At 51.3% G+C, this 11058-nt stretch overlaps 2 protein-coding genes across 8 annotated transcripts; both read right to left on the bottom strand.

Annotated features, from left to right (window-relative positions):
• Positions 1 to 747: 747 nt before the first annotated feature.
• On the bottom strand, positions 748 to 4227 carry RPP25L (ribonuclease P/MRP subunit p25 like). 4 transcript variants are annotated; one of them, XM_042913324.1, is made up of 3 exons: positions 3013 to 3235; positions 2848 to 2916; positions 748 to 1579 (listed from the first exon to the last, which is right to left on the bottom strand). In XM_042913324.1, the coding sequence occupies exon 3, from the start codon at positions 1543 to 1545 to the stop codon at positions 1054 to 1056; it is 492 nt and encodes a 163-aa protein (XP_042769258.1). In that variant the 5' UTR covers positions 1546 to 1579; positions 2848 to 2916; positions 3013 to 3235; the 3' UTR covers positions 748 to 1053. The 4 variants fall into 4 exon arrangements, with proteins under 4 accessions (XP_042769258.1, XP_042769257.1, XP_042769259.1 ...); XM_042913323.1 differs by lacking the exons at positions 2848 to 2916; positions 3013 to 3235 and adding an exon at positions 3243 to 4227; XM_042913325.1 differs by lacking the exon at positions 2848 to 2916.
• Positions 4228 to 4806: 579 nt separating this feature from the next.
• Positions 4807 to 10661, bottom strand: DCTN3 (dynactin subunit 3). 4 transcript variants are annotated; one of them, XM_042913321.1, is made up of 8 exons: positions 10454 to 10661; positions 8885 to 8969; positions 8112 to 8198; positions 7013 to 7108; positions 5980 to 6038; positions 5748 to 5832; positions 5311 to 5370; positions 5030 to 5121 (listed from the first exon to the last, which is right to left on the bottom strand). In XM_042913321.1, exons 1-7 carry the CDS (start codon positions 10547 to 10549, stop codon positions 5348 to 5350), a joined length of 531 nt encoding a protein of 176 aa, XP_042769255.1. In that variant the 5' UTR covers positions 10550 to 10661; the 3' UTR covers positions 5030 to 5121; positions 5311 to 5347. The 4 variants fall into 4 exon arrangements, with proteins under 4 accessions (XP_042769253.1, XP_042769254.1, XP_042769255.1 ...); XM_042913322.1 differs by having other exon boundaries at positions 7025 to 7108; positions 10454 to 10653; XM_042913319.1 differs by lacking the exon at positions 5748 to 5832 and having other exon boundaries at positions 4807 to 5121; positions 10454 to 10650.
• Positions 10662 to 11058: the final 397 nt, after the last annotated feature.

Raw genomic sequence — 11058 nt, forward strand, 5'->3', positions numbered from 1 at the left:
ATATGTGCATATTTCTACATCTAAGCCTCATAGGGGTGCTCTGTCCTGATTGAGGGAGCTCAATCCTCTGGGTGGGTCTGTTAGTTAAGTGTCTGACTCGGTTTTGGCTCAGGTCATGATCTCACAGTATGTGAGATCGAGCCCTGCATCAGGGTCTGAGATGACAGTACGGAGCCTGCTTGGGATTCTCTCTCCCTGCCCCTCCCCTGCTTGTGTGCTCTCTCTCGCTCTCTCTCTCTAAATAAATAAATTTTAAAAAATCCTTGGGACGCCTGGGTGGCTAAGTCAGTTGAGCATGACTCTTGATTTCAGTTCAGGTCATGATCCCAGGGTCATGGGGTTCAGACCTGCAATGGGCTCTGAGCTGACTACATGCAGCCTGCTTGGGATTCTTTCTCCCCCTCTCTGCCCCTTCCCTACTTGCTCTCTCAAAATAAATAAACATTAAAAAAAAAATCCTCATAACAACCCTATGAGGTAAGCACTATATATATATCCTGTTTTATGGATGGGAATACTAAGGCTCAGAGCAGTAACCTGCCCAAGGTCACAAAGCAGTAATTTACTAGCAAATGGCAGAGGCAGATTCAAATTCAGGCAGTCTGTTACCTGAGACCATGACCTTAACCACTATACTATAATAAATGCTGCAGAGAAAGAAAAATGTCCCTAAACCAGGGGAAGGGGGGTGCAGGGACTCCCCCTCCCTTAATCCCACTTCTACACAGGTCAAGCAGAGGCTCATCAGACAATTAGGCAGAACCTTTATTTCCTAACCACTCCCTGGATTTCTGTCAGAAGAAAAGACAGAAGCACAGTAGGGAGAAGGCTGAGTAAGCCCTTCTTAAGCAATCCAGAAGCCACCTAAGACTGCACACCTGTCACTGTAGCAGTCCCTTTTCACACACCAGAGAGAAAGGGAAGCAGGACAGGGAGGCTTATTTCTGTAGATTCAAGTCTTGTTGGGGATGTTGAACAGTTACAGAGACTTCTCAGAGAAGGCAAAGCCAACCTAGACATTCATGCCTGGGGAACAGCTTGCTCAGCAGATCTTCAGGACCAAGTGTCTCGAACCCTTCTTCGGGGTCGTGGGCCACAGCTGGAGCTTGATGTGGGGCCCAAGCCAGGGGGTGCTCCTGGAGGCTGGTAGCCACATTCATTAGGGTCCAGGGGGTCCCGGCTGAGCAGTACCCACACTGCAGGTACATGGCGGCGCACCGTGAGGGGATCTAGGCCTGTGTCAGGTGAGACTGGCACCCAGCTGTCCTCGGTCTGCAGGAAGCGCAATTTGGTAAGCTGATGGAGGCCTGGTACCCGCCGCTTGACAATCTCAGCACAGCTGACCGCTTTTCCTGCAGCCCTGCCAGAACCTGAGAACACCACATGCCGTGCACTACCACCCTCCAATCGACCCAGTGCCAGCCCCAGCAGGTTGCGGATTTTGCTGCCATCTCGGACCCGCATCTCCAGGGTATCAGGAGGTAGCTGGGGCATCGGAGAAGGTGCTGGGAGTTCCACAGAGCCAGCTTTCCGGTAGTGCTCCATCCCACTTGCTGTTGTGTCTGAATTTCACGGCCCACTGCAGGGAAGTGTCAGATGAATGCTGGGCAATGTGCCCCAGGACACCCCCCAACCCCAGCTCTCCAGGATATGGTCCTATTCATCCCAGACTTCCCAGGAATAGGACCATATCCCCTCACCCCCGGCTTCTAAGAAAAGGTGCCATGCCTACTTTACCCTGGGAAGGGGCTGTATCCTACATACCCCATTCCTCTGGACAGGGCCATAACCCTCCCTCCACCCTGGAGTCCCTGAGACAGGACCAAATTCATCAAACACTGGGGTCTTTAGGATAGGGCCAAGCCCCCTCATCCCAAGCGCCATAGGACTGGGAATGAGCCTCTCTCATCTTGAGCTCCTTGGGACAGGACATGAGCCTTAAACAAGGACTTCAAGAACCTCCATTTTTACCTCAATCTATACTTTCTAATTAATAAAGTTCTTTCCAGGGGCACCTGGGTGGCTCAGTTGGTTAAGCACTGACTTCAGCTCAGGTCATGATCTCATGGTTCGTGGGTTCGAGCCCCACATTGGGCTCTGTGCTGACAGCTCAGAGCCTGGAGCCTGTTTCGGATTCTGTGTGTGTGTGTCTCTCTGTGTGTGTGTGTCTCTCGCGCTCTCTCTCTCTCTCTGCCCCTCCCCCGCTTGCACTCTGTCTCCGCCTCTCTCAAAAGTAAATAAACATTAAAAAAATTTTAAATAAAAAAAGTTCTTTCCAGTTTATATTTTCCTCCCCCATTTTTTTTTCTTTTTAAGTAAGCTCTACACCCAATGTGGGGCTCAAACTCACAACCCCAAAGATCAAGAGTTGCATGTTCTACAGACCATCCAGGTGCCCCTCCAGCTTATCTTTTAACTCAGGGAAAAGATCCTGCAGGCAAAGCATCCCTTGATGGGAACCAAAAATAACCCTCAAGCAATAATGGCTGCCCTAATGCCAGCAAGACCCCCTTGACTGGCCCCAAGACAATGATCAATCTGCCCATTACTGCTTCTTGCACCTACGGACCGACCTTTGTCTCACATTCTCCTTATATAAACCTAGAAGTATTTTCAGCACTTTGAAGACGGTCTTTGAGCCTAGTCCGCTGTCTTCCGGTGTTGGCCTCACTGAAATAAATTACTTTATTGTTTCACCACCACTTGGCTCTCTGCCTTCGGATTTTGTCAGCCAGGAGTGGCAGAACCTGATCTGTTTGGAATCCCAAAGCCAGGTGCTCTTGCACTCCTGGGCCCCGGTTACACCCTTGCCCTAGACTTTCGAAAACCAGACTAAGCGCTCCTCACCTACAGCTCTCCAAGACCGGGACAAGGCCCCCTCACTCCGCTCGCAGAGGCTCCTATACTCCAAGCTCCCTGGAAAGAGCCAAGAACTCGTCCAGATGCTCCTCAAACAGAACTGAACTTCTCTCCCACTCCGGGATCCTTAGGATAGGGCCATGCACCCCTCACCTTGAGATTCCCAGTGTCAATGCCCTCAGCCCAGATCCCTCAGAAACGGCAGCAGAGGCTTGACGCGGAGGGCTGCCTGGGCTACTCATAGAGCGGAGTCTATAACCTGGCCGTCTCCACCGCCACGGGCGGACTCCAGAGCTCAGCAAGCCGCAGAGACCAAGGACCAGCCTCCCCTCTCTTCCCTCTACCTCCAGGGTCCCCCCACCCCACTGCGTTCTCGCTCTCACCGCCCCGGCCGCGCACGCCTCAAATTCGATCAGGAGCCAAGATGGCGCCGAAGCCGGGAGCGCGCCGAAGCCGCGGGGCCGCGCACGCCGTGTAGGGGCGGGACCTAAGGGGCCGTGCCTAGCGGTGCCTAAGCGGGAAAGCTGAGTTTCGCGGGGACGCCTAGGAGTCAGCTGAGCCAGAACATCCCGAGACCATGAACATGTAGACAGTCTCCGATGTTACATCCTGGAGCAAGGGCATCCCTACTGGGGTGGAGAGAGAGCCCTGCGGAGAGGAGCCACCATCAGAGACTCGTGTCCCAAAGTTGGGAAGGATCTGGCCCTGAGAAGATGGTTCCGCTGGCGTCACCAGCTGGGCGCACAGCAAGAACAAAGGCGAAGCATTGGGTTTTACTTTGGACAGAGGCAAGAGGTTCCGTTCGAAGTGACTGCTGCTGCGCGGGGGAGTCCCTTGGTCACCGAGTTCTGACATTGGACTTAATTCTGTGGGCATGGCAAGCCACGGAGGGTTTTCATCAGGGGGCAAACCAATTTGTGAGCAAACCAATTTGTGCTGCCGCCAGAGGGGGTGGGGGTGGGGGAACTGGGCCTCGACCAACGGCCGCGGGCCGGTGAACAGGCCGCAGGGTCCGGGGGCGTGTCCACTGAGACTCGTATGTTGCCTAGTGTATAATAGGCGCTCAAATAGTTGTTAAATTATTTGTGAGAATTAAGAGAAATGGCAGTGGGAATACAGAAAAGTAGATTAAGTTGGAAGACGTAGGTTTGGTGAAGAGTTGGTGACTGAACTGAGAAGGAAAGAGTCTAGGATGACTCCCAGTTTCAGACTTCTTTTCGACATGCTGAATTTGAGACGCTAGTGAAACCGTTGGGTGGCCAGCAGACTGTTAAAAAGGGATTTGGGACGACAGCACTCCCTGAGACCACAAGGGGGCAGCAAACACTTGGAGTGAAGCACCACTCCTCCACTCTTTATCCTCAGGTTCCCTCCCTCTCCACCCGGCAACAACCACCCCTCCCCCCGCCCCCCACCCCAGCCCAGAGCCCAAAGCCCTGCAACCAAACCTCTTCTGGGCTCCTCTTCCCGCTTAATAGCACCAAGTAAACTCCTATGAGAGAAACCTCAAGGTTCCTCTCTGCTTTGCACATGCTACTCCCTTGCTCTCAAACATCCTACATATCACCCTCCAGGACTGCCTCCCTCATTCCTTTTTGTTTTGTGCCCACTTGGTAGGACTGCTCTTTTCTTTGACTGTCTCCCCAGCTAGTCTGTGCAGAGCAGGGATCAAGTGGACCCTACCTGTGTCCTCCTCACCTACCATGGCACCTGACATTTAGAGGATACTTGGTAAATGTGGGATAAATGGATACACAAATAAATACTCCATTCATATCAATCAAATGAGAGCATTTGTCCTGAGAACTCTACATCTCCCAGAAAGCCAGATCAGGATGAGTATACCTCCTGGTCCAACCACTAGGAAGGTTGACAATTCTGCCTTCTACCACCCCCATCCTCACCACCACTCCCATCCTAGACCAGGAAGTTGGCACACTGCTCCAGTGATTTCTATAGTTTATTGTCACTGGAATAGGACACTGATGTGGGGAGTGGGTGCAAATAGCAAATCTCAAGTAGCCAGACCTCTGATCTCAGAGCCCCTGAATACAGACAAGTAGGCTGTGAATCCAATAAATACAGACCTGCCTCTGCCCTATTACAAAGGCAGGTTAACACAGGGCCCTGGAACCTGGCTGTCCTGGCCCACCCTGGGATGGGGAGCAACCATCACTCCTCTGCTGGCTTCACTTGCTTGGCGGCCTCTAGCTGGCAAAGTAGCTCATCCCACTGCACAAATTGTTTGGAGAGAAGAATTGTCTGGTGGCAGGTCAAGGTGAGAACAGGAGCCTGAGTGAGGGACTGGAGAGATTTTGCATTTGCCAAAGGGTAGGGGAGGAGGGAAACAGGTTGACTGGGATGGGATGAAAGAGACAGAGATGGAGATGGAACAAAAGGACAGGGCTTTGGACAACATTCCTCAGGGGCCTGGCTGAGCAGAAAGGATACAGTTTTGTTGTATTCCTCCAGGAGAGCCTTGGACTCCTCAGTGATCTCCACACACTGGTCCTACGGGGACAACATATGGCAGAGAAAGGGGTTGGATAAAGCCCCACTTCCCATTAACTTTCCTGCCTCGTCAGGGACCTTCACAGCCCATAAAGCCTAGAAAAGGTAGTGTTTCACCCCAGAGTCAAAAGGAGGAAATTTCTAATGGGGCTCCAGGATGGGTACCCTAACAGCAGTCCTAAGGGGGAGTGAACCACACATTTAAGGAAACACTCCTGCTAGTATGTGTCCTCCTCTCCTGCCCCCTATATTTGAACCCTCTTTAAACTTTGGGGCCTGGGAATGGCAAAACAAAACAAAACAAAACAAAAAACCAAAATCAGCTCCTCCACCCATAGTCAAGGACACACCATCCCCAGAAATTCTTGGGTACTTCCCATCATCAATCTTCTGGTATCTCAGAATAGTCCTACTCGGAGAGTCAAGAGATCCCGATGTGGCCAAGCAAGTCCCTTTCCCTCTCTAAAGCCGAGGAAGATAAAAGGATAAACCCTCAGGTTTCCCCCGGAGCTGACATCAGGGTAGCCTGAGGCTGCTTGCCCAGGCGGCAGCGGTGGGGACTAGGAGCCTCGCCACGTCATTCTCTTCCAGTCCTCTCCCCTCCCATACCTGCTGCTGGATGTGGATCTGGGCCAAGCGCTGCAGGCGGGTGGCATGCTCAGGAACGGCTGTAAAACACAACGCATACTGCCCGATGATGCTTGTGCCTTCCCCCGGGACTGTTCAATAGTCTATTAGGTCTTCAGCAGGATTAGAGTATTGAGTGGAGAAGCTAAGCAAACGCCAGGCTTCATCGACCACTGCAGCTAAAGGTGGTGGTGTGGCTCCCTGCCCATCCCAGTCTTACTCTCGGACCCAAGGCAGGGGTGGGGGGTGCGGTGGGGATACAGGGCCCTAGGAGAAAATAAACCTTGGGGTCCCCAGAGTTGCCCCATACCCCCACCCCAATGCTGTAAGCAGGGTGAGGTAAAGACAGCTTTGCCTGTTATGGGATCTGTTCCTTTGCTCTCAGTCCAGTGGGTCCAGGTCTGCCTAGAAGAGGGAGCCTGAAGGTGGGCTGAGGATGAATGCAAGGTTCCTAAGCTGGACACCTAGAATCCAACACCCAGAGCCCTGGCCACCATGCTGAGCCTATAGCTTAAGGTTGTCAAATGCTCAGCAGATAGCTGATCAGGGGTAGGGAGGGGGAACAGGAAAAAATACCTCCAGAGACAGACAAGATGGATATCTGGATTCAATTAAAGTCACTGTCTGTTTGTCAAAACTCAGGCCCAGGGACTGTTCTCAACAGTGCGGCAGGAAGAATTTATACACATTCACACACCTGGCAGGAACTCTTATAGTAAAATCTGGGCTATGTAGCAGCCTAAAGGACAGATGCTGAAGGGTGAGGTAGAAGGTAAAAGGAATACTCAGAGTTGGGAGCTGCTGGACTTACACTAGTGTCCTTAGGCCCAAACTGCCTGAGGTTCTGAAAACGAATTCTCTGCTCTGGCAATTTTCATCCCAATGCAGATGACAGGTATCCCCAGGGTTGAGGTAAAGACAAGGAGCAGACTTAGCTTGAACCCAGGGAACCTGAAGCACAAGGAAGTCCTGTCCATCCACCCACCTCCCCAAGCAGAGTGGTAGAGCTGCAGACCTAAAGAGGTACCTTTGATGTGAGCGCTGTCCAGCATAGGCACCAAAGCCTCCACCTGTTCCAGGAGTGCAATCTGGGATAAGATAAACTGCTCCTCTGAGACATAAACAGACAAGATAGTGGCAGTGAGGCAAACCTGGGCACTGCTACTTCCATGCAAGGGACTGAGGACCTGACAGGGTAGATGGCTGAGTCCTGCAGCATGGGGCAGCTACTCTGCTCACTGCCCCCTTCTCTAGGTGCACAGTCCCCCATTCTGCTCCCACCTCTCCTAGATGCCTCTGGTATGACCCATCTTGAACCCAAGGAGCCTCTAGGTTTTCCCAAATACCACCTTTCTTGAAGTTTTAACTCTAAGGCCTCTTCCTCTAGCCTGCTATAACAAACTCAGTGAATCCAGGCAGACAGTGGCCAGGGAGGGAAGGAAAGGCTGGACTCCAGAGTTAATATAGGAAAAGATCTCCTGAACTTGGCACCTGAGCCGCGGCAATGGTTCAGGGGCATTCTGGTTCACCACTGTATGCCTCACACTGAGGATGGTCTGGATCACAGAAAATGATCATTAAACATCTTCTGAATGAATTAACAAACACAGGTACTTGGCAAACCCTACCTCATGGAGTGATTGACTAAATTGAGCAGCAGACATTGCCAGGTGAATAGTTCCTGCCTAGAACTCTGAAACACCTGTGCCTTCTCACATGAAAGGAAAATGCTGAAACCCGTGCCAATATTCTCACCTCTCCCAAATGCAATGTTCTCTGCTCCCACCCTTTCCTAGAAGCTCCTTTATCTAGTGAGCAGAAGTGAGGAAGGTTCTGAAGGAAGATCCTAGAGGCAGACCACTGTTAGAAAACTGAAGTAGTTCCCAGTGTTGCTGGCACCATGGCCTCAGCTGGCTCAGAAGTATACCATACCCAATGTTCACTAGAAGACCACAGGATGACCTCAGGCCTCAGCCAAGAGCCAGGCCAGAATTTTAGACTGCAGCTTCCAGTGCTGTATCCATGAGAAGACTGGCAGGGAAGCCATCTCCATGCCCAACTTCCCCCATAATCCATAATCCCCAGATGCATGTGCACAGATTGGCCAGCACTACCTGCTAAAATAAACTGCAGCTTAGAGGCATCAGGTATGGCAATGCGGTCAATGTACTCAGGATCCAGATATTTGATCAAGTCTTCAACTAGAAAAGAAGCAAAACAGAAAATGGCATAGGGGTGGGGTGTGGGAAATCTGTCTTATGAAGGATATTAGTGATCAACTTTGGGGAGAGCCTTGAGTGAGGAGATGACACCCACAGTATCTATCAGCAGGCTTCCACTGGGCCCCACCTCCCTGTCTCTCCCCTGTGAATACCTCCTGGCCAAACTCAGCCTTTACAGCTGGGAACACAATTGCCTCCACTATCCTGGAACCCTCAGCATTCCCACTGACCTATCTTCACCAAAAGTGGAAGGCCACTTGCTCCTCAGTGCCACCAAGACAAGTGAGAGCCTTTTCTGATTTTTAGGTTGCTGGCTCTGACATAATCAAAAAGGCATGGCTGAGCCAAGCCTGGGTTCTCAGTGCCTAATTTCCTTCCTGCCTCTGAACCTTGCCTGTGGAAATACTATACCTCTCCTCCCTCCTTCACCAGAGGACTTTTGAGGCAGAGCCCTTATCCCATAACTTATGACACTGTCATGGGCTTGGAGTTTAACCACAAAGTAGAAATCACACCCCATGACACCACTTCAGCAGGGAAATATCTTCACATTCTATCCCCATAGAGTGACTCCAATGACCTACTGGGCTGGAAGGCAAGGGCCAGGTCCCAGGAAGCATAGGCATGGGAAGGAGGGAAGGCAGGCACCCTATGGAATCACTTACTCTTTTTGTACAGAATCTTCACCCTCTCCCTCTTGCTGGCAATGTTCCCCAAAGCCACTTGTACCTTGACCAGGCCATCAGCCACCTGCAAGGGGACTGAAAGTTAATTCCAAGGTTCGCTGCTTGACCAAGGCTTGAAAGAGGTAAAGAACCCCCATTCCTTCATCTCCCAAATCTCTTTATCCCAGCAAAATAGGTTCGCCCCTTTCTCTTGTTTTAAAGGAGATGCAACCCCACCTTCTGGGAATCCTCAGTGTGAAGGGGGAGATAGTCATGTAGTCTCTGGGAAGTTTCAAGTCTGATTGGGAAGGTAATTAACTATGTTAGAGTTTATAGGACATTAGCATAACCTGGTTCCTACCTCTCTGGCTGAACCTACCTAGGCTCTAGGGGTAGAAGGTAAGGAATTCCCATATTAAAGGATCAAATAGAGGGAGAGGCTATGAAAGTGAATGATCTTACCCAGGTTTTAGAATATGGGGTGAAGAATGCTAATATTCAAGGGTCAAATATATGGGGAGGCAAATGGGACTAAGCAGCAACAGCCACAGAGGTAGAAGGAAAACAAGGAGGATTTTTGTCATGGATGTCAAAGGGAGAGAATGTTTTGAAAAATCAGTTCTCAAATGGGGCACAATCTGCTAGTGACAATTCCATAAGAAGTATACAAACAGACATCATTATCTCTGATGCATCTAACTCCAGGGTATGCCTGACACTCTACCTTCAGTAAAAGGTCTTCCTATATTAAAAAAGGGGGGGGGGGAGAGGGTAGGAGAACTAAGGTTCACGGTTGTCAAAATTCAGTCACTGGTGTGAAGGAGTGTTCCATCCGTATCTAAACACCCGGTATTCTGGCCCCTGGTGGCTCGGTGGGTTAGGTGTGGGACTCTTGGTTTTGGTTCAGGTCATGGTATGACCGTTGGTGGAATCCAGCCACTCCCCACCCCCACGCCTACAGCAGGGAGCCTGCTTGGGATTCTCTCATTCTCTCTCTCTCTGGCCCGCCTCCCCCCCCCCCCCCACTGTCGCCTCTAAATAAATAAACTCAAAAAAACAACAACAACAACAACAACAACAACCCACCGGGTATCCAATCCCTTCCCTCTAATTCTGGCTCTCTCAGACCTCATCTCTCATTCCGGGAGCCTTCCTTATCCACCTTTGCTCTGCGCCCTCCAGTGTCCCACGGACCTCTTTCTGCACAATATTTAGCAATTGATTACGCAGGGTTCTATGCCAGCCCTTCCATTGTGGACTTCAGCTCTTACAGAAACTCTCGTTAGTCAGATTTTCAAGTGTGTTAGGTCTCCAGCCCGAGAGGACAGAGGCAGTCTTAGTCACAGTTTACAATGAGCCCATCGCAATCGGTCCTAATAACGCTGAGTGTCCTCCATGGAAATGGAGCCCGTGGGTCCGATAAGCTCCGAAAGGTTTCGAACCTTTGTTATTCCAAAGGTCTGGCTGCGGGCGACGAGGCTGGAGCGGTTGCACCTATCCCGAGGACCATGCCAGTAGGCCGCTCTTGCTCTGCCCCAGAAAGGCAGCACTGGATCCCAGATCACTCACCTTCCGCGAGCCGCGCGGCCCGCCAGACCCGTACACCCAGCGCTCCAGCTCCTCCACACGGGCCTGTAGCCGCTGCACGTCGCTGACAGCCGCCATAGCTACCTCGCCTCCGCCTCAGACAAGGAACAGGCAGAGGGCGGGACGTCCGGCCAAATAGAGAAGGCTGGCTAATCAGAGCGCGGGGGCATCCCTCAATACGAGAAGTGACGTTACGACTCAGCCCTCGGGTGCCGGAAGTGACCGGCAGGGCCAGCGAAAGGTGTCAAAAGCTGTCTGGTTACCAAGGCAACGACTACCTATCAGGCTCTGTCCTAGTTTCCAGTTCCTGCTTGTCCAAACTTTTACTTTTCTTCTTCTAATTGAAGGGTACCAGAGACGTTTCCTACCCTATTCCCCGAGGTTGCCGATATAAATACACCTATTATTTCAGGATTGGTCCATTCCCATAGATCAGTAGGAGACTCCGTGAGATACCATGATCTTTAGGAGTCTTCTAAGGTTCAAGCGACTAATGCCTTGCCCAAGGCCACTCCGCACTATAGTAGCAGAATCAGGATTTGAACCCAGGCAGTCTGAATCATGAAACCCAGCCCCTCTACTTTCAC

This window comes from Panthera leo, chromosome D4 (genome assembly GCF_018350215.1).
Source record: "Panthera leo isolate Ple1 chromosome D4, P.leo_Ple1_pat1.1, whole genome shotgun sequence".
Taxonomy (NCBI): domain Eukaryota; kingdom Metazoa; phylum Chordata; class Mammalia; order Carnivora; family Felidae; genus Panthera; species Panthera leo.